General features: G+C 42.4%; 1 protein-coding gene and 1 long non-coding RNA gene across 2 annotated transcripts; both read left to right on the top strand.

Annotated features, from left to right (window-relative positions):
* Positions 1–1,130: 1,130 nt before the first annotated feature.
* On the top strand, positions 1,131–2,775 carry LOC112219561. The gene is made up of 3 exons (XR_002948766.2): positions 1,131–1,325; positions 1,882–2,067; positions 2,585–2,775. It is a non-coding gene; the product is annotated as an uncharacterized LOC112219561 (long non-coding RNA).
* Positions 2,776–13,406: 10,631 nt separating this feature from the next.
* LOC112219560 (dual specificity protein phosphatase 4) lies at positions 13,407–19,986 on the top strand. Its single transcript, XM_024380905.2, has 4 exons — positions 13,407–13,914; positions 14,752–14,885; positions 15,499–15,718; positions 17,604–19,986. Exons 1-4 carry the CDS (start codon positions 13,527–13,529, stop codon positions 17,984–17,986), a joined length of 1,125 nt encoding a protein of 374 aa, XP_024236673.1. The 5' UTR covers positions 13,407–13,526; the 3' UTR covers positions 17,987–19,986.
* Positions 19,987–21,152: the final 1,166 nt, after the last annotated feature.

The following is a 21,152-nucleotide window of genomic DNA, read 5'->3' as shown; positions in this document are numbered from 1 at the left end:
GTGGCTGCATCTAGTTGTGGGTATGCTTGTCATTGTCTGTAATATTGCCTGTGTGTAGCTGGTGTAGAGAAGTCAGGCGCAGGACAGCAGATATGAGTAATAAACGTATTTACTCAAGATTCCGCAAATACAACACAAATAATCGAGCCCACAATAACGGACCGTATTACAAAACAAACAAACAATCACTCACAAACAAACATGGGGGAACAGAGGGTTAAATAACGAACAAGTAATTGGGGAATTGAAACCAGGTGTGTAAGACAAAGACAAAACCAATAGAAAATGAAAAGTGGATCGGCGATGGCTAGAAGGCCGGTGACGTCAACTGCCAAACGCTGCTCGAACAAGGAGAGGGACCGACTTCTGGGAGCCATTGGGAGACATATTCACCGTTCAGCAGGACAATAACCTAAAACACAAGGCCAAATATACACTGGAGTTGAATATTCTTGAGTGGCCTACTTACAGTTTTGACTTAAATCGGCTTAAAAATCTTTTGCAAGACTTGAAAATGTCAATCTAGCAATGATCAACAACCAACTTGACAGAGCTTGAGGAATCTTTTAAGAATAATGGGCAAATATTGTACAATCCAGGTGTGCAAAACTCTTAGAGACCTGTCCAGAAAGACTCACAGTTGCAATTGCTGCCAAAGGTGATTCTAATATGTATTGACTCAGGGGGTTGAATACTTATCTAATCAAGATATAAAATGTGGAAAAAAATCAAAGGGTATAAATACCTTCTGAAGGCACTGTATAGCCAAGCCCTACTCTATTTAGGAGTGAGTCAAGAGGCATATAAAGAAACATTAGCAGAAGCAGCAGCAGCAGTGTGGTGCAGAGGAGTGTGTGCTGGGCCTCTCCACAGCTCCCTGGATCCAGGGGGTTTATCTCTCACATGTTGTTTAAACCTCTTAAATGTAAAGTCCCCATATTTGGGGACCCTATTCGATTTAAAAAATAATAATAATTCAGTCTGGTATGAGAACGGTAGCCCCTATCTGCAAAAGCAAGGGGTCTGCGGATAGCTGAGTATCTTGGCTATTGATCGGTGCATTCAAATCTTTGGTATGATTTGCTACCATATATGGGCATACAAATGTATACGGGCAGGCCGAGCCGATGACCTCATTTCAAGATGGCTGCTACCTACATAACGAAATAAACACTGAATACGTTGATACACACCGAAAACTGTGACTCCACAGATCATGTGGATATCTTATTTGTCAGCCTGTGACCTACCGTTATTGATCACCAGCCCCGACAGTCAAAATGTTTTTACAAAACGTTTACATCAAACAGCAAACATCTTACAAGGTAAGCTTCGATTTGGTCTGGGTTTGAGCTATAGCTACATGGGAGGTATCAAATTAATCCTTGGTTGGTAGAAACAAATCTAGCCTATCGCCAATGTTATCTGATGATGTATGACTTAATGGCAACATCGAATGTCCACCAAGTGATTATATCTTTGCACATCAAAACAATTATGTTGTCTGCTTATCCATATCCCCTGTATGTCCCCAGACACCAGCACAATGTTTGAGAGAGGTTGGTGTTGTAGAAATGTTGTTTTTATAGTGAACAATAACTTTTAGGCACATCCAGTGTGCAAAAACACTTTGGAGAGGTTGAAAGGACACTTGAATGTACCCTGGAAACCCCCAGAACCTCATACTTTAACAAACAAACTGTTACAGGGGATATTTAATGATACAATATAATGTATGTACTGTGTGAATGCCCATTGGTTGACTACAATCCCCTAACATTAACAGTGCTGTATAGTTCAGTCTTAAGTGGATTCCAAGCATCTTTTCAAGACAGTCAAAGCCCGTGTCCAACTTGTGTCTTTCTGGCTTTTTCCACACAGCCAAAGCTCCTGTCTAGGCTGAGGCTCTCTACCCTCCATCCCTCCATCCCCAGCAAGTCCAGATTCAGGCGGTCTGCTCTGCTGTGCTATTGAGGGGATGAACATGGATTATCCCTGGCCCGGCCAGCCCATCAGGCCAGCCAAAGTGGGAGGCATGGGGAGAAGCAGTGCTAAAGAGTGTCTATGGTAAGTGGCAAGCGAGCAGTGTGGACACTCAGGGATAAGGGAGCAGAAAAACACTCATATTAAAACCTCTTAAATGTAATGGAAAATGTAAATTTCCACCTAAATAGACATACCCAAAAGTAACTGCTATTCCTGTGTAATTACATGATTCTGACATGCAAAAATTGGTATATCTGGAAAGAAGACATCTGGGAGATTATTAGGAAATGAACAGAAGATGGATAGGAGTCACAGTTCAGAATACACAAGATCAAGCACACACAAAATAACATTTTCTTTATTTTCTGTTTATTTTGAAAGTCATCTTTCATTGACAAGCTAAAAGTGAATTATTGATGACTTTGCAATCCCTAAATGCTCTTTGTTCAGTATAAAAACACAATTTCTACCATATCAACCTCACTCAAACATTGTGGTGGTGTTATGGGGTATGAGGTTCTGCAATCTACTCTGTGAACATTTCAATTTCCCATGGTGTCAGATCACTGAAGAATGAATAGGTTTGTGTTTTTTCCAGGAACTTCATCCAGCAATATCATCGAGTAACATCTTGTCAGTGGCCTGACCTGAACCCATCTGCTCCCATCTGCTTGACAAATTTGACTATACAAAATAGGGAGTTTGAATGAGGATACAGCAGTTTCCGGAAGTGTGTGGGTGGAATTTGTGTCTGAGCTCACTCACACACACACACACACACACACACACCTAAACACAGGGGGGGAGAGCGAGGAGGCTGTGGTACGTTGTGCACCAATTTTGAATTTTAAAAACCTGTTATGTTCAATAAAGTGTCCTTTTAATATAGACCACATGGATAATTCAATAAATCGGATTTCTTTTTTATGAATAAAGACTTGCTAAATAGCCAAAATGCGGTATTATGACATCTTTGCACTCCCTGTGACTACCAGGAAGATTTTAACCCACTTAACCCTATCAGTTTTCACCATCATTGCAAAACGCTAGTTATTTTGTTGCTTTGACAGTCATTTCTGAAAATTATTATTTAATGTGATTAATGATTGATTTTAAGCTAAAAAAAAAACAATAACCTGTACCTCATTTTAAGGTCAAACCTGTTACATGAACTGAACTCTCATTTTAATATGGTGAGACAAATTTAGATTTTTTTATTATTTAAAATGAATATTGGACATCTAATAGTCAAGTCATGCAAAACAGGGTTTCCCAAACTTCTTTGGCCCATGACCCCATTTTGATATCTGAAAATTCCCACCAACCCAACCATGTGAAAAAATGTATGTAATCAACAGCCAAAGTTAACATTTTGTTATTTGGGACTATGGCAGTCAATTGAAAAACATTCTAGCAGTATTTCTGATGGTCTTCTCAACTCACCATCACATACTTTTAATAATGTCAAATGAGTCTGACATAATGTCTCTTATCTCACCGCCACTAATGAGGTGGGTGTGCTTGATGCATGTCGAGTCAGAGCTTCTCAAAGTCAGGGGGGCGTGGTCGATAATGCGCACCTCCTCTCTGCTCACATCCAACCTGGATCGATATTAGGTTTTAATGCAGACGAGAGCACTGAATCCAGATTCACACAGATATGAGCTGGCTAAGGGTAGCCTACCATGAGTTTTATGGTGCTTTCAAGACAACTGGGAACTCTGAAAAATATTAGGTCAAATCATGATGTCAGTGATCTTTAGGTCAGAAAATCGGATCTCTAGAAAGAGGCCTGAGTTCCCAAGTTGGAATTTCGAGTTGGATGACCGTTGAAAATTATTTTTTCCAGTCGGGGCTCATTTCTTTCTGAGTTCCCACTTGTCTTGAACTCAATGGTGCAGCTGTAGAACATTTTGAGGATCTGAAGGGCCCATGCCTAATCTTTTCAGCCTCCTGAGGGGGAAGAGGTGGTGTCATGCCGTATTCATGACTGTGTTGGTGTGTCTGGACCATGATAATTCCTTTGTGATATGGTCACCAAGAAACTTGAAGCTCTCGACCCGCTCCACTACAGCACCATCAATCTGGATGGGGGCGTGCTTGTCCCTTAGTCCACGATCCGCTCCTTTTTGTTGCTGAAGTTGAGGGAGAGGTTGTTGTCTTGGCACCACACTGCCAGGTCTCTGAATTCCACCCTATAGGCTGTCTCATTGTCGTCGGTGATCAGGCCTACCACTGTTGTCGTCAGCAAACATAATTATGGTGTTGGAGACGTGCACGGCCACACAGTCGTGGGTGTGCAGAGAGTACAGGAGCGGACTAAGCACGCACCCCTGAGGGGCCCCAGTGTTGAGGGTCAGCATGAGGGATGTGCAGTTCCCTAGCCTCACCACCTGGGGGCAGCCTGTCAGCAAGTCCAGGATCCAGTTGCAGAAAAAGGTGTTCAGACCCAGGGTCCTGATCTTAGTGATGAGCTTGGAGGGCACAATGGTGTTGAACGCTGAGCTATAGTCAATGAACCGCATTCTCACATAGGTGTTCCTTTTGTCCAGGTGTGGGGTGCAGTGTGGGGTGCAATAGAGATTGCGTCATCTGTAGATCTGTTGGGGTAATATGCGAATTGGAGTGGGTCCAGGGTTTCTGGGATGATGGTGTTGATGTAAGACATGACCAGTCTTTCAAAACATTTTGGCTACAGATGTGAGTGCAATGGGGCGTTATTGGGCACAGGGACTATGGTGGTCTGCTGGAAACATGTAAATATTACAAACTGGGTCAGGGAGAGGTTGAAAATGTCAGTGAAGACACTTGCCAGCTGGTCAGCGCATGCTCTGAGTATGCCCCTGGGGCCTTGTGAATGATAACCTGTTTAAAGGTCTTACTCACATTGGTTACGGAGAGCGAGATCACAGTCATCTGGAACATCTGGTGCTCTGATGCATGGTTCAGTGTTGCTTGCCTCGAAGCGAGCATAGAAAACATTTAGCTTGTCTGGTAGGCTTGTGGCACTGGGCAGCTCGCGACTGGGCTTTATTTTGTAATCTGTGATAGTTTGCAAGCCATGCAACAACTGACAAGAGTCTGATCTTAGTCCTGTATTGACGTTTTGACTGATGGTTTGATGGCTAGTCGGAGGTTGTACAGGGATTTCTCATAAGCATCTGCCGCTCCTAGAAAGCGACAGCTCTAGCTTTTAGCTCAGTGCGGATGTTGCCTGTAATCCATGGCTTCTGGTTGGGATATGTACATACGGTCACTGTGGGGACGACGTTGTCGATACACTTATTAATGAAGCCGGTGACTGATGTGGTAAACTCCTCAATGTTATCAGATGAATCCCGGAACATGTTCCAGTCTGTTCTAGCGAAACAGTCCTGTAGCTTAAGCATCCGCTTCATCTGACCACTTCTGTATTGAGCAAGTCACTGGTACTTCCTGTTTTAAGTTTTTGCTTGTAAGCAGGAATCAGAAGGATAGAGTTATGGTCAGATTTGCCAAATTAGAGGCGGGGGAGAGTTTTGTATGTGTTTCTATGTGTGGAGTAAAAATGAGGTCAAACGGATTTCAGTTTCCCTGCATTAAAATCACTGGCCACAAGGAGCGCCACCTCTGTATGTGCATTTTCTTGGTTGCTTATGCCCCTATGCAGCTCATTGCGTGCGGTCTTAATGCCAGCCTTGGTTTGTGGCGGTAAATAGACAGCTACGTAAAAATATAGTTTAAAAAACCCTCTTGGTAAATAGTATGGTCTCCAGCTTATCATGAGGTATTGTAACACAGGTGAGGAGAACCTTGAGACTTCCTTAACATTAGAGATCATGCACCAGCTGTTGTTAAGAGACACACACCTCCCCCTTAACCTTACCAGAAGCTGCTGTTCGGTCTTGCTGATGCACAGAAAAAACAGCTAGATGTACAGTATATTATCCTTGTACTTGTTCAGCCACGACTCCGAGAAACATAGGACATTGCTGTTCTTCAAGTCCCGTTGATAGAACAGTCTCGAATGGAGTTTCTTGTTTGTTCTGTAGTGATTGTATGTTCGCCAAAAGAACAGAGTGTAGAGGAGGTTAATTTACGTGCTGACACAGTCTCGTCAGCGTGCCCGCTTGTCGGCCTTTCTTGCGCGGTCTCTTCCTCCTTCGAGTCCCAGGGATTAGGGCCTGGTCTGGTGCGCTGCCGACTCGTTGAAGTAGAAATCTTCATCCAAATCAAGGTTAGTGATTGCTGTTCTGATGTCCAGAACCTCATTTCGGTAATATGAAATGATGGAGGAAATATTATGTACAAAAAAAGTTGCACATCTCAAAAGGCACCGAGTTGGTGGAATGACCCAGTAGCAATAGTGACTACCCATTAGCCATCAGCTTCCCTGTGATCTGAGACCTATTTAGATAGATGCTGTCCACCACTCCTAAATATCAAACAATTATTTTATTAAGCAATGGAAATGTAACGTAAGGTTTTATTGATTGAGAGACTGTAGCTTGCTTTTGTGGTCTGTCATAGATGTAAATATTAACGTTGTGAAAACGTTTATATTTTCTATTTCTGGACATGATCAATTAACTCAGCCACTTACATTGGCAATTATTACAGGATGAATTTCTCATAACGGTCATTATATGTTAGGAAACCCTCACTTTGAATAAATAGCCTGAGCACAATTGATCTGTTTATTTATTTAACCAGGTAAGTTGACTGAGAACACGTTCTCATTTACAGCAACGACCTGGGGAATAGTTACAGGGGAGAGGAGGGGGATGAATGAGCCAATTATAAGCTGGGGATGATTAGGTGACCGTGATGGCATGAGCGACAGCTTGGGAATTTAGCCAGGACACCGGAGTTAACACCCCTACTCTCACGATAAGTGCCATGGGATCTTTAATGACCTCAGAGAGTCAGGACACCCGTTTAACATCCCATCCAAAAGACAGCACCTTACATAGGGAAATGTCCCCAATCACTGCCCTTGGGATCATTTTTAGACCTGACAAAAGAGTGCCTTCTATCAGCGCTCCAACACCACTTCCAGCAGCATCTGGTCTCCCATCCAGGGACTGACCAGGACCAACCCTGCTTAGCTTCAGAAGCAAGCCAGCAATGGGATGCAGGGTGGTATGCTGCTGGCTATCTGTGGTGCCTGTAACTGTTGTAACAGCAAGCAAAAACATGCAGGCCAATGGGTATAACTGGAGAGAATAGAAGGGAACAAGAGAGACTGCTCCTCAGGACTAACTGACTAATTAGGAAAAGATTACTCAGCCCAACTGAGCCTGCGGTTTTCTTATTCTGTCTGCACTGCCTGGCATCTGTGTGCAGAACCCAACTGGCATGTCTCAGGCTGAGCATTATGGCTATAGGGGAAAAGCTATACAAGACTATAGTCCCTAGACAAAATAACTCATTATTCAAAGAGTTTAGTTAAAAAACACAATGTCCACCAATTTGTATTTTTTCCATCAGAAATTATTGCTTATGGGTACTTTCATGTGTGTGTGTTATTGCTCTCAGATTTTTCATTCATAGATTTTAGATATGTATTAAAAATGGGTTTCGTTGCAAACCGCTATATATCCATTGTTCAGCTGGAATGGAAAGTTCATGTCCTGTATATTTGACTGTGATAGGTGGTTGTCTCACCTAGCGATCTTAAGATAAATGTTCTAACTAACTGTAAGTCGCTCTGGATAAGACCATCTGCTAAATGGCAAAAATGGCAAATGTAAATATTTTACATACAGATCTCGTATTACTATATTGATAATTTTAAAAAATGTAGTTATTTGTCACATTTGACTGTGTAAAACCTAGTAGTACTACTTATTTATCTGAGAGTGAGGCGGACATAGCTATTTGCTAAAATATGATTATTTGTCTGTCATTGAACAACCCCATGCCAAGATAACATGCTGACCAGACACGTTGTGTGCGCGAGCATCGCAAAATAAATGTAGAAATCCATGTTATTTAATTATTGCACCCACACTGCTCGCGCGCGCCAACGAGCGTCTGCGTGGCCAAGCGCTAAAATAGAACTCCTTTCTATTTCCGACGCAGATCGCGCTGAAAGTCCTGCCTCTCCCATCTCCTCATTGGTTTATAGAAGCAGGTACCCATGTATCATCTCCTCATTGGTTATACCCACGTGGGTGATTGAAAGACAAACTGTTTTGCCAGTAGTCGTGGTAATATTATGAAAGTTTAGATGCCTATCACCATATAAGTTCAAAGATGAAAAAGCCTGGAAGGAGGAGAGATGACTAGAAATGATTCGGTTTACCATTTTATGTGTGGATTAATTGTCGGAGTAGATGACCTTATGCATTTCAGGTAAAATAACAACTCAATGTTTATATCCCAGGACAAATTAGCTAGCAACAGCAAGCTAGCTAAAATGGACAAATTAGCTAGCAAGTGCAAGCTAACTAGCTAAATTGCCATTCATGTTAAATACTTTTCGACCTGTCCACAAATTAATGTATTTGGTTTAGAGTTTGTTTTGATATTGTAACCTGCGTGTCGTGATCCCGTTTGGTGTAGGGGGGGACAAAATAAATGTATGCACGAAGGCGCACGCACGCAGCCGGTTTGGGTTCCGTGTAGGTGATGAAAAAACACACCAATCTCTTTGATAAGTTCTTTACACAATAAAAGGTAATTTACCAACATTTCTAAAATGAATATATAGCATTTTGGAATGAAACTGTTAATTTATTCTGTATTGAGCAGAGTAGTGAACTCATGACCTCTTCAATTGTTGCGATTCGATCCACCTTCGTACACCAAATGAAATGGACCCTGCTCTGAGTCTGAGCTGGTTCCATCCAGAGTGAAAGATCTCTGGCTTGCCTTTACGGGGTGTAGAAGCACAATGTTTGCCTTCCTATCCTGCTCTTACACTAATCTCATGGTCCCAGCCCCATAAAAGATGTCCTTTTAAACCAGCGAGTTGCAGATTCCATTTCCGCTCGTTACTGTGCATTGCACGTACCTCAACAACTCAAAGCCTGTATGACTGCACGGTACATAAAGAGAAGGAAATTGTCAAGTCACATAACATCCACAATGGAGTTGGAGCTGCAGATTCCAAAGTCCCAACCTCAATAAGCTAACAAGCACTGAGGTTAGGGTGAACTTTCCATACCTGGACTGAAGTCTGCTGCCCAACCAATATACTATTTTACAGATCTAGCACCAGAAAACAGGTGAGAAGTCCACAGACGGGTTGAGGTTATTGACACAGTAACTAGGTCATTGATTAACTCACAGATGTTCCAAAAACACCACTGTCGTTTAACGTCATACTCTACACATGTCATATGAACTTTTTCTTCACTTAGAAATGGAAAAAGCAGCTGGCACGTACACTGTAACTGTCTACATTACATTCACGTGGTTGGGTATCTTTCAAATCTACTTCCTCATGTATCTCATAGCCCGACGTCGTGAATGATTTTATCCAAAGCCCTGCTACATGTTTTGCCATGATGAGAGGGGCAGAGGGTCTATGATCCAAACAAAACTCAGAGGGATTTCCACAGGAGCAAATTGAATGGATCTTCTGGCCTTTTTTAAATGGTTCTTGGTCTACCCCCCCACCCCCCTGCTCCCTCAGCCCAGTCCAGTAATCCCAGGAGAAATCAAGCTGTCTGGAGTTACAATCGAATCTAAAAGCCTGGGACAAATGACACACTGTGTGACAAAAACATACATAACACATATGCAACCTGTCCACATGATGCACACATGCAACCTGCCCACCCATCTCTATGTCTGCCCCATATAAACATATAGAAACACACACTTATACCAAAACACCACAAACATTCATAAAAACACACCACTTTCAGTTGATGCTTAAATACGGGATTAAAATGGTTTATGGAGAAAAGGTTTAGAGTGCAGGGTACAGAGAGATTTGTGAGTGGTTTCCATGAACCTGAGAAAGGGAGGTGGGAGAAAGAGAGAGGTACAGAAGGAGAAAGTGTGGATGAACTGAGGCAGATGAACATACTGGTGTAGTCAGGGAGGGACACACAGCTGCCCTGAGAGGAGAAAGCAGAGAGAGGAGAGCGAGGGAGTGGGATGTAATTCCCATGGCTTCAACGGGTGACTCATACCCTGCACAGCATGCAAAGTGATGGATGTTTATCATTCCAATGAGGGAGGGAGGGGGCAAGGAGTGTGTGAGAGAGGAGGAAAATTAAGCTTCACTTGGGAGTAGTCTGTGTTTGGGAGGATGTGGAGGGAGGGAACCCAGCCTGTGTTGTGTGCCTGCCTAGGCGTCCTCTCCTGGGGTGTGATGTGATGGGGACCGGCGGATGGAGGGTGGTGGAGTATAATGACGTCAAACAGAACAGAGGAGGGCCACACACACACACTAACACACACATCCAATGACAGCCACATCCAGCGCTCTCTGCACCCACTTAATATACCTTTCCCTTGTTGCTATGACGGCTGAGATTCATTGCAGCTCCCTCGCTGCATGCATACGTGGCACTGGGAGCCATGGCGATAGCAGGACAAATTCCATTCTGACACTTCTGACCACTGTGCACATGTTGTCACACTCGCCTGGGTGTTATGTCAGTGAATATCCTCCTTCTGCGCACACACACACACACACATACACACACACACACACACACACACACACACATCTATGCCACCTCTTTCTCTCGTCCTCTCTGCTTTGAAACATTCAAGGCCTTCTATTCATTATTCAGCTGGTACCGCAATGCAACACTGCCAGTACGCCTCACACCTCAGGATGCTCACAGGATATTCTTATTTACTATTTGTCCTGTTATGCTGTCTTATTGTAACCCAGCCACTACTACGATGTCTGTACCTATCTAGCCTTGTTGTATAGTAGCAGAGTGCAGTCGGTCTGTCCATCTCCTATGTGCCCTGCAGCCCAGGATGTTGTGTTAATTTTTACATTAACACGTCCGCCCTGTGTCACCTCATCTCCACCCTCCACCTTACCAAAGCCATTCAGACAAAATCGACATGCAAATACCTGAGCGCTCTGAAAGGTTTTGTGTTAAACTATGCAAATTATACACTTTTACCTCAGAGAGAGAGAGAGAGAGAACAAAGATTCTACAGTAGGCTATGACGCTATATACAGGTAACTGCCAAAATAATGGAAACAATTGAGTAAATGAGGGATGCAAAGTGTATTGAAAGCAGGTGCTTCCACACAGATGTGGCTCCTGAGTTAATTAGCATGCTACCATGCTTAGGGTTATGTATAAAGACCCAATTGATTCTGGAGCGGCACCTGAGACAGCGTTTTTCACCACCATCAATGAAACACCAAATGATTGAATTTATTGTGAAAGAATGGTGTTTGCATCCCTCCAGTAGAGTTCCAGACACGTGTAGAATATACCAAGGCGCATTGGAGCTGTTATGGCTCATGGTGGCCTAACGCCCTATTAAAACAATTTATGTTGGTGTTCCCTTTATTTTGTAAGTTACATGTATGTAGGGAACCACTAACCTCTGTAAGATGAATGACAACGACATGTTCTCTGAATTGAAAGTGTTATTGTGGCCTTTGACAGATTTGAAGACTGATTAATGATGACACTTGAGTGAGAATGGGGCATTTGGAACTGGAACTCTCCAGAGACATTGAACCTTAATCAGACTATAGTGACAATGACACCAGAACAAAGATTCAGGAAATCACTTTGTGGACACTCAATGTGGTGCCTTCATCTATTCCTTCAGATCTGTCTGAGGAATTCAATTATGCTTCCTTCTTTTAAAGCCGTGACTTCCTCCGTGAATGTCTTGGTTACTAATGCTTGATCAAAACCACTCAGAGAGAGACAAAGTAGAGTGGACATGGAGGATAGATCTCCAGTAGATATCGGACAGAAATAGAACATAGAGAGTGAGAGAAGAAAGAAAAGAGTGATTTTCCAGCATGACAATAAATTGAAACAGTTCATTATTAATGATGTCGGTGAAAAAAGAATTTGGGGCTGATTATAATGGGATTTTTTCTGATAGGGAGAGCAACCATGCTGCAATTATAGGAGAAGGAACCAAAAACAATTTGAAACACTCAATAGGGTTTCTGGCACAACACTCCATTACTGAGGCTCATCAGCCAGGAAGAGGCGAAGCGAGAGCGATAACTGGGCCCAAAATCTGTCTTCTCCAGCAGGGGATGTTTTTCTTCGCTCACCAAGTGAGGAGTTTTGTATAGAGGTCAATGAGAGAATGTTGAATTTAGTTAACAAAAAATGTCTTATCACTAGTTACCTGGTCTAGCCTCATCATCACTAGTTACCACAGCCACGAAGTCATAATCCCTGCCTATTTACTAAATGTATCTTCTTAAATGTTGATTTTAAACCTATCCTTAACCACACTGCTAACGCTACGCCTAACTCTAACCTTAAATTAAAACCAAAAAGCAAAAAATACAATGAAAATTATACTTTTTCTGTTCACTAAAGTAGTGCACTGGGTCTTTACTAATCCTGTATTAGCCACTGATATAACCTTCTGTAGAGCCCCCCCACCCCCTTCACAGTGGAAGTGAGGGATAGCCTACTGATGAGGTGTGAATGTTCTAGAAGACAGCTGCCATGGACCAGAACAGTGAAACTACTGATTGCGTGAAACTAAGAAAATCTGCATACCCTGCTTTCAATCTGCATACCCTGCTCTGATCCTGTTGCTAAAAACAAGTTTGGGCAAATATCATTGGTCATATCCTGCAGGATCCTGTAACGGCTGTCTGAGCAAACAAGAGAGGGATCCTGGCCCTCTGGCACCCAGTTGAGAGAAAGGGATTGGGGGAGGGAAAGCATCGTCTGTACCAGAGGAGGCTGGTGAGGGGAGCTATAGGAGGACAGGCTCATTGTAATGGCTGGAATGGAATCAATGGAATGGTATCAAACATGTGGAAACTCCATTCTGTTAATTCCATTCCAGCCATTACAATGAGCAAATCCTCGTATAGCTCCTCCCACCAGCCTGTACTGGTCAGGTACCCTATTCACAAAGGTATATTACTTAGAATGTAAATCAAGAATGGCAACGGCATATAACACATTCATAACATTTGACCAATTTATCTTCATATGAAGGGATATAAAATAATAAATGATTAAATAGCCTAGGCATGGTAGCCTATATATAATTACAGAAGATTTTGACTATCGTGGGAAAAGAAGTAGACAACTGCATTTTGCATTCATTCAGAAGAGAGTCAACATAATTTTCGAGGTTTGGCAGCGATAATTTCATCTTCTGTCGGCTTTGATTGTTGACTTTTCATGAATGAAGAGAAAGGAGAGAATGGTTCATGAATGGTGCTAGCGGGTGACGTCACCTCCAGCGTGACGCCACCACCCATTCATAAAACGGAAAGAGGTGACTGCTCGTGATAGTAATGCTCTCAGAAGAATAACAGCACAACATTGCGCAGGAGCTGCTCAGGATTAACGCACATCCAGCACTCTCTTCGTGTTCTTCAACACGAAAAACACATTTTTTTCTTCATTATGGGGGAAAATATGGTTATCATGGATGAACTTTGCGAAATGGATTGCAACGTTTTGAAAAGGTTGTTGAAGGACGACAGTGCGAAATGTCTGGTGCTGGACTGCAGATCATTTCTGGCGTTTAGCGCTGGACACATTCGGAGTGCAGTGAATATTCGCTGTAACACAATCGTGAGAAGGCGAGCAAAGGGCTCCGTGAGTTTAGACCAGATTCTATCCGGTGATGAAGAGGTCAAAGCCCGGCTGAAATCAGGACTGTACTCCGCTGTGATCCTCTACGACGAGAGGACGCCCGACATAGACACGGTTAAAGACGATAGCACAATCACTCTGGTGCTCAATGCATTATACAGAGACACGTTTGGAACTGAAATATATCTACTCAAAGGTAAAATGATCACAATGCACTTAAGGTTATCAGAATTTAAAAACATGCCCAATGCTGACTTTGTTTACAAATATAAATAACAACAATTAAATATCACATCTGTCTCATTATATCTGACAAGTGTGTTATTACCATGTTATTATCATATTGTCTCAATCAGTTTAAAATGGTAGGGTACATGTACTGCCGTTTTGTATTGCTGCACAATTCAACCCACAATGGGCATTAGGCTCTAACAATGATGTAATGCGTAGAGAGCCACATCTGGGTGCACGAGGATGTGCCGCAGTGAGTATCTTGTGATCCTCAACAATTAGTTCATCGTCAAGATTTCGCATAACATTTTTATTTGATAATAGTTATTATTGTGAATGGCTCATTATCGCAATGGCATTATCCAAAATAGATTTAAATGACGCACACGCATTGAAGCGTGAAGTGTTGGCAGAAAATCACACGAGAGAATTTCTCAATAAATTATTGGAAGTTAATGGGGAAGTGCAAAAACATTTAATCTATTCGAGTATTTAATAGGTTTTCAAATGTAATTAAGACCTTAACCGTTAGGCATAGGCCTACCCAAATTATAAATGACATTATAAGAAATTGAAATTCTAATTATGATTGTGTTCTATAATGTTTTATGTAATTATTCAGAAATATTTTTTTTGGTTGTTATTGGAAAAATGTATGATCTGTAGCCCTATTAAGTTAGGTAGGCCTAATTTGTAAATGATACAGTCGTTTTTTAACGCACACGGTGCGTTATTATGTTGTGTTGAGAGTGTGGCCTGTGATTGGAATATCCCGATGTCTAACGGTAATCTCTTTTCACAGGGGGCTATGACACATTTTTCACGGAGTATCCCGAGTTCTGTTTGAAGACCAAAACGTTATCTTCGTTCTCTACGCAGTCCAGTTTGGACTCCTGTTCTTCCTGTGGAACTCCACAGACGTTGCACCATGACCAGGTAAAGAAGGGTGCCTGTTTATCTCGGTGACCGAGTTTGACTGAATATGTGGCATTGGGTGAAATACTAGGGGACTCGTCAATTTTGTCCATCCACTGGTTTCCGGGCTCGATAAGAGCACCAGTTATGCTTCCGTTTTTTCTCTCCCTGTTGGAATGGGTGGTAGGCATGTGTGACGAACAGTGACCCGGCCGACCTTCCCTATGCACATCTGTTTTACATAGCCCTTATCGATCATTTCTGCCGTTTGAAGCGGGCTCATATCAGCAATGACATAACAGGGCCCAAATCAATAAGCTGTCTGGAGATAAATAACCTGCTGGAGTTCAAATCATTGCCATTGGTGATTGGCTGAGATTTTATATGACCACATATCAGACCCTATTACTGCTACCTTTGTATTAAAATCATTCACATAAAAAGTGCACACTGTAAATTGTATTTATCAGAACCTTTTAATTTATTGATGATTGCAAAAAGTTAATAGGCCCTTTCTCCAGTCCTATTTATTGTGTTAATTTGTGATGTTTGAAAGAGACATTCTGACTGTAAAATATCCTCTATTCTCTCTTGGCTCTGTATTAATGCCCACTTTGTCTTCTCTATGTTCCAGGCTGGTCCAGTGGAGATTCTTCCCTTCCTGTACCTTGGCAGTGCCTTCCATGCCTCCAAAAAGGACATGCTGGATGGCATGGGCATCTCAGCCTTGCTCAACGTGTCCTCTAACTGTCCCAACCACTTCGAGGGGGTCTACCAGTATAAGTGCATTCCTGTGGAGGACAACCATAAAGAGGACATCAGCTCCTGGTTCATAGAAGCCATTGAGTTTATCGGTAAGTTTCAATCTCTTAGAAGAACACATGGGACCTGTCCCAAATGACACCCTGTTCCCTATAGTGCACTTCTTTTGACCCGAGACAAGGTAGTGCACTATAAAGGGAATAAGGTGCCATTTGGGACACAGACTAATGCCGCTTAATCATCATCATCATGAGCAGAAGGAGAATTACATGGTCCATGATGGTCCCTGTAGGATCCAGCTGCCGCATAGCCCAGTAGAATGTTAATTTGGTCATGTGATTGAAGGTTGTCTTCTTGCAGGGACGAGATTGTTACTTTAATTGATGGCTCTTCAGGAACATGTTGTACAGACGGCTCCTTTGGTAATTAATGCTAGTGTAGTGTATGAGTAATGGTTGGCAGTCTCTTTCAAACCTGGGTGGCGTAATGCATTTGACAGAACATTTTAATTTCATGCTAGCTAATAGCCTATCTGACAGGAGAGCATTTTAGAATAAATAATTGGTAATAAATAGAGAGTAAATCATGTGCTCATGCAGAATCTCAGTGTGTGTGTTGCCCATGCTCAAAATGCTTTGTTGATATGGGTGACGGAGGGAGAGGAGTGCTGAGCTATAGTTATTGCGGTACTCCAATGGTTAGGGATTACCATGAGGGAGGATAGGAGGGCGTAGCTCCTAGAGGTTCCATCTTGGTAGAATATATACACACACACACGAAAGCCTCTCCACTGTTCTGTGGAGAACCCAGTAGGCTTGAAGGTGTGTGTGTATGTAAGCGTGTATGGACTTGAATGCGTCAGAGCTAGCTGCTTAGGGAGTCTGACTCATCCACTGTTCTTGGGTGCGCCGCCTCGTTAGTTGGAGTTACCTGTGTGTGTGTGTGTACGCCAGAGAACACGACTGCACTTGTATAGAAGTGGATACCACATTTCTATGTTTTAATGAGTATTTATGAAATTCTATCTATGTGGAAATACGTGTGTATTACTACTCAAAATGGCCTCCCTGTGATGAGGGCATATCCCCTGTTGCTGCTATTTCTCATGGTGGGAAATGTTTATGTATGGAAAGGGCTGCTGTAGGTGTCTGGATGCAGGATATACTGGAAACTGTATATAAAATAAAGGAAACACCAACATAGTGTCTTAATAGGGCGTTGGGTCACCACGAGCCACCTCAATGTGCCTTGGCATAGATTCTACAAGTGTCTGGAACTCTATGGGAGGGATGCAACACCATTCTTCCACAAGAAATGACATAATTTGGTGTTTTTTTGATGGCGATGGAAAAACGCTATATCAGGCGCCACTCCAGAATCTCCCATAAGTGTTCACTTGCGTTGAGATCTGGAGACTGACACGCACATGCAAGCGTGCACACCCTAAACCCCTAACCCTAATTGTAAACCTAACCCCTAAGCCTAAAATAGCCTTTTTCCTTTTGAGACCCCTCTTTCAAAGTCACACATATCTGTTCTTCTAGACATGGTAGCCACAATAATGGGCAATTGGGCATTTTTATACCTGACCCTAAGCATGATGGGATGTTTTAATTGCTTAATTAACTCAGGAAGCACACCTGTTTGGAAGCACCTGCTTTCAATATATTTTGAATACCTCATTTACTCAAGTGTTTCCTTTATTTTGATCGTTACCTGTACATTTGCATGTCTTTTCTCTTGGGTGCATAGTGTTGCTGTTTGTGTTTTATAGTGCTACAGAGTAATATATTGCTTATGAGACACAGGTGTAAGAGGCTGGTGTCTGCTTTTGTGGGGGGGGCGGGGGTTCTCTATCATCAAAGCTTATGGACCATGGCAACAGATCATCCTGAGCACTATGTATTACCTATCCTGTATTACCTATCAATATCCTGGAGTCAGTTCTGAACCCCCTATCTCTTTGTCTCTCTTCAGACTCTGTGAAAGACTCTAACGGACGTGTGCTGGTGCACTGCCAGGCGGGCATCTCTCGCTCTGCCACCATCTGCCTGGCATACCTGATGAAGAAGAAGCGTGTTCGCCTGGACGAAGCCTTTGAGTTCGTCAAGCAGCGCCGCAGTATCATCTCCCCTAATTTCAGCTTCATGGGTCAGCTGCTGCAGTTTGAGTCCCAGGTGCTGGCCACGTCATGTGCGGTGGAGGCCGCCAGCCCCTCGGCAGCCAGCCTGGGCCCCAAGTCTTCCTCCACCCCCACCTCACCCTTCATATTCAGCTTCCCCGTCTCCGTGGTAGCACATGGCCAGCCCAGCAGCCTGGCCTACCTGCACAGTCCAATCACAACCTCGCCTAGCTGCTGATGCCCTGCCCCCACAGACAGACATCGACACTGAACTGACCCAGGGGGCTCCTGTCAGCCCCATTTCTCTCACTATCCAGGGCAGAGAGAGAGAGAGAGTTTCTCTTCTCCTAACTTGGTATAAGCTGAAAGGTCCATTGACAATGAAAAACTGAGGGTGCCTATGCTGCTGCCTGACTCAAAAAACTGTATAGAATATGACACACACACACTCATTCATCACTATTTGGTGAACATTAAATAAGCTTTTTCTGAAAACAGGCTCAAGGAGATATGCAGTTCCTGTGGTTTAGTGCGAAGGACGTGGCGGCAGACTTCTAAGTTGCAGTCCGTCTCTTTCATTTCCTGTGGAGTTTTCCAAAGCCTCTCCAGTCCTGCTGAGAGGGGTGAATGGCCATGAGCAGAGATGCAGAGAAAAGGAAAGAGCAAAGAGGGGAGGAGGGGGAAAGAGAGAGAAAGAGAGAGAAAGTGCGCTCAGTCATTTAGTCGCTTCCTGACGGAGAGCAGGAGGCTCTTCAGTTGTGACAGGTGCTCTACTAACGTCCTGTCCGGCTTCCTGTCCTTGACATCCCCATCCTATCTCCCATGTGCCCCCCTCCTCTCCTGGAGCAGGACTGCTGATGAATGAGAGAATAAAAGCGTCCCCCATGCGGAGGTGGAGAGGCCGTTGAGATAAAGAGACAAGCTTTCTGAGACGGTGCCAAATGAACGCCTGAGCTCCTGCTACATAGCCCGGGCAACCCCTGGTCTTCCATGTAATAGGCTCGGTTGGATGGACAGATGGGCTTTTGTGGAGAAAGTTTTTTTTTTTCTGTTTGTTGGTCAGTGCCTTGTTCAGAAAGAGGTATAGGATGTTTTTTCCGGCGCTTTGGATGTGCTCAAGTGCCCCAGCGCCTTTCCTTTTCAAACAGACTGAGGCAGATAAGCTGGGAAATCACTAAACAACAACGTTTCAAGTCAACACTGCAATACAGACAATGTAATCCCATCCGTTCCTCTTCCCCAAGTAGAGCAATAATCAGTTTCTCTCTCTTCCCAGTTGCCACCAAAGCACTACATTGTGTTGTGTATTTCTGATCATGTTTTTTAGCTTCATATGTACTCATCGATACAGACCGGATATTTCAGAAGTGTTTTTTCTGCCTTACCAATAATTATGTTTTAGAATTCTCAAGATAAGAATGTGTTGTTTTTCATCCTTTCAACCATATTGTCTGTTATATAGGTACTATTTCTGTCCAGACAATAGATGTTGATTGGTCTAATGCTTGTTGAAAGACGGAGACTTAATTGGGAACTGACCTATGAACCTGACTTGTCTTTTTTGTCTTGTCACTGTTACTCCACCAATGTCTAGTAGATCCAGTCTACTTTCTAATTGGGATGATTTCCCAGCTACGCACAAACACCCCCAAGAAACAGACACTGGGATATCAGACATCACTGGGAAAAGATAAGGTAGAAAACTGCTTGTGTGTGCTGCCACTGGTCTGACTCCTGAGAATTGGTTCATTGTTTTCCTTTTCATGTTAAACAGACAGTTCTCTGAGCGTTTGAGACAAAATATTGCCTGGAAGCATTGGCCTAGGTGACGATCAGAGCCAGGAGCAAAGGCTTCTGGGGAAACAGGATTTAATTCCCTCCTCTTTTTTGAAGAATGTTGGCACCTTTTATAAAGCACTTTTAAGTGATGCAATACTGTATTATTTAATTGGTTTGCACATTATTGTTATACCAGGTGGTAACTGATTACTTTTCATACACATTATGTTTTCTTCTTGAGCAAGGGTATGTAAATGATATGAAGATGAGAGGCGTTCTCTGGTCCACAATCATTGAATAATGCAATACTTTTTACCTGTGTCAAGTGAAATGCTGTTGTCTCCTTATGGCAGTATCATTCATCAATTTAACATTTAAAAAAAAAACTTTTTTGGTTCAATTGTAAATGCTTTATTTATTTCTAAAATTCCATTGTTAAATATAACATTGTTCTTAAAAAAATAATCTCTGTGTCTTATTTGCACGAAACATCACACATGGTGTCTGGGAGGGCTACATAGTGGTGGTGTTTTTCATATTCATGAACACTTTATTACACAAACACCTTGGTCATAAACAGGCAGATGACTCATATTCAAATACAACCTTTAATTTAAACATTTTTGTTAGTTCTAATCACCAGATCATAATTGCAAGCACAGGTAATGTATAAAAATAATCAAAGGCCTACTTACCATCTAAATCACCTCACAAGGAAAAGGCTGGTAATTTAGATGTAGCCAGCCTTAGACTATGCAGCAATTTTTGCCGCAAAACTTGATGAATTGTGATGGTCTGTTCATAACCGGGGTTGGTCCTGTCTAAAGATCTGCACAAACTTCAGTACAATGACCAGAATAGGGTTCGAGGAGCTGTGTTGCGTTTCCCAACATTAATGTAGGGTTATAACACCCCCTAGTGGGTGATCTTAATACTTCACATCCTCTTAAACCTCTCCATATAAATCAAATGACATTTTATTTGTCACATGCTTCGTAAACAACAGGTGTAAACAGTGAAGTGCTTACTTGCAGAGAGAGAGAAAAAATAAATACACAATGAGTAACGATAACTTGGCTATATACATGGGTACTAGTACTGAGTCGATGTGCAAGTGTACAACGTATTTGAGGTAGATTATGCACATGGTTGATTTTGCAAATAAGGGCATGTTAAATGTTTTTGAAAAGAAAACCTCTTGAAACTCTTAATTATATGTATTCCTCATTGTCAAGTTTAAATGCCCATATATGCCTTGGTGATACTCAGAAACATGTTTACCACACCAAAATCTTACTATTTTACATTATGTTAGGAATTATCTTAAGAACAAGCATATAAGGTTCACATATGGGAAAAATCATCAATATCAATTGTAAGTTAATACACCTTTTCCTCAAAAAGATGTGCCGTGATGGTAATGACCTAGGGTTGTGGTAATGACAGAGTGTGGTGGAAAGGATATTTCATATAAAACTGATGAAAAATACCATTAAACAGTTTAATGTCACAGTTGTACATGTTCAACTTGATTGAAGACATAGAACACACCATTCAAAACCTCAAAAAACAAAGGTTACATGCCTCATGAACTTAAAGCATATTTTAGAACAATTTTGGGATTC

Source organism: Oncorhynchus tshawytscha, linkage group LG20 (genome assembly GCF_018296145.1).
Source record: "Oncorhynchus tshawytscha isolate Ot180627B linkage group LG20, Otsh_v2.0, whole genome shotgun sequence".
NCBI classification, from domain to species: Eukaryota; Metazoa; Chordata; class Actinopteri; order Salmoniformes; family Salmonidae; genus Oncorhynchus; species Oncorhynchus tshawytscha.
Note: the sequence above shows the minus strand (reverse complement) of the source record. Positions and strands in the feature narration are given on the sequence as shown.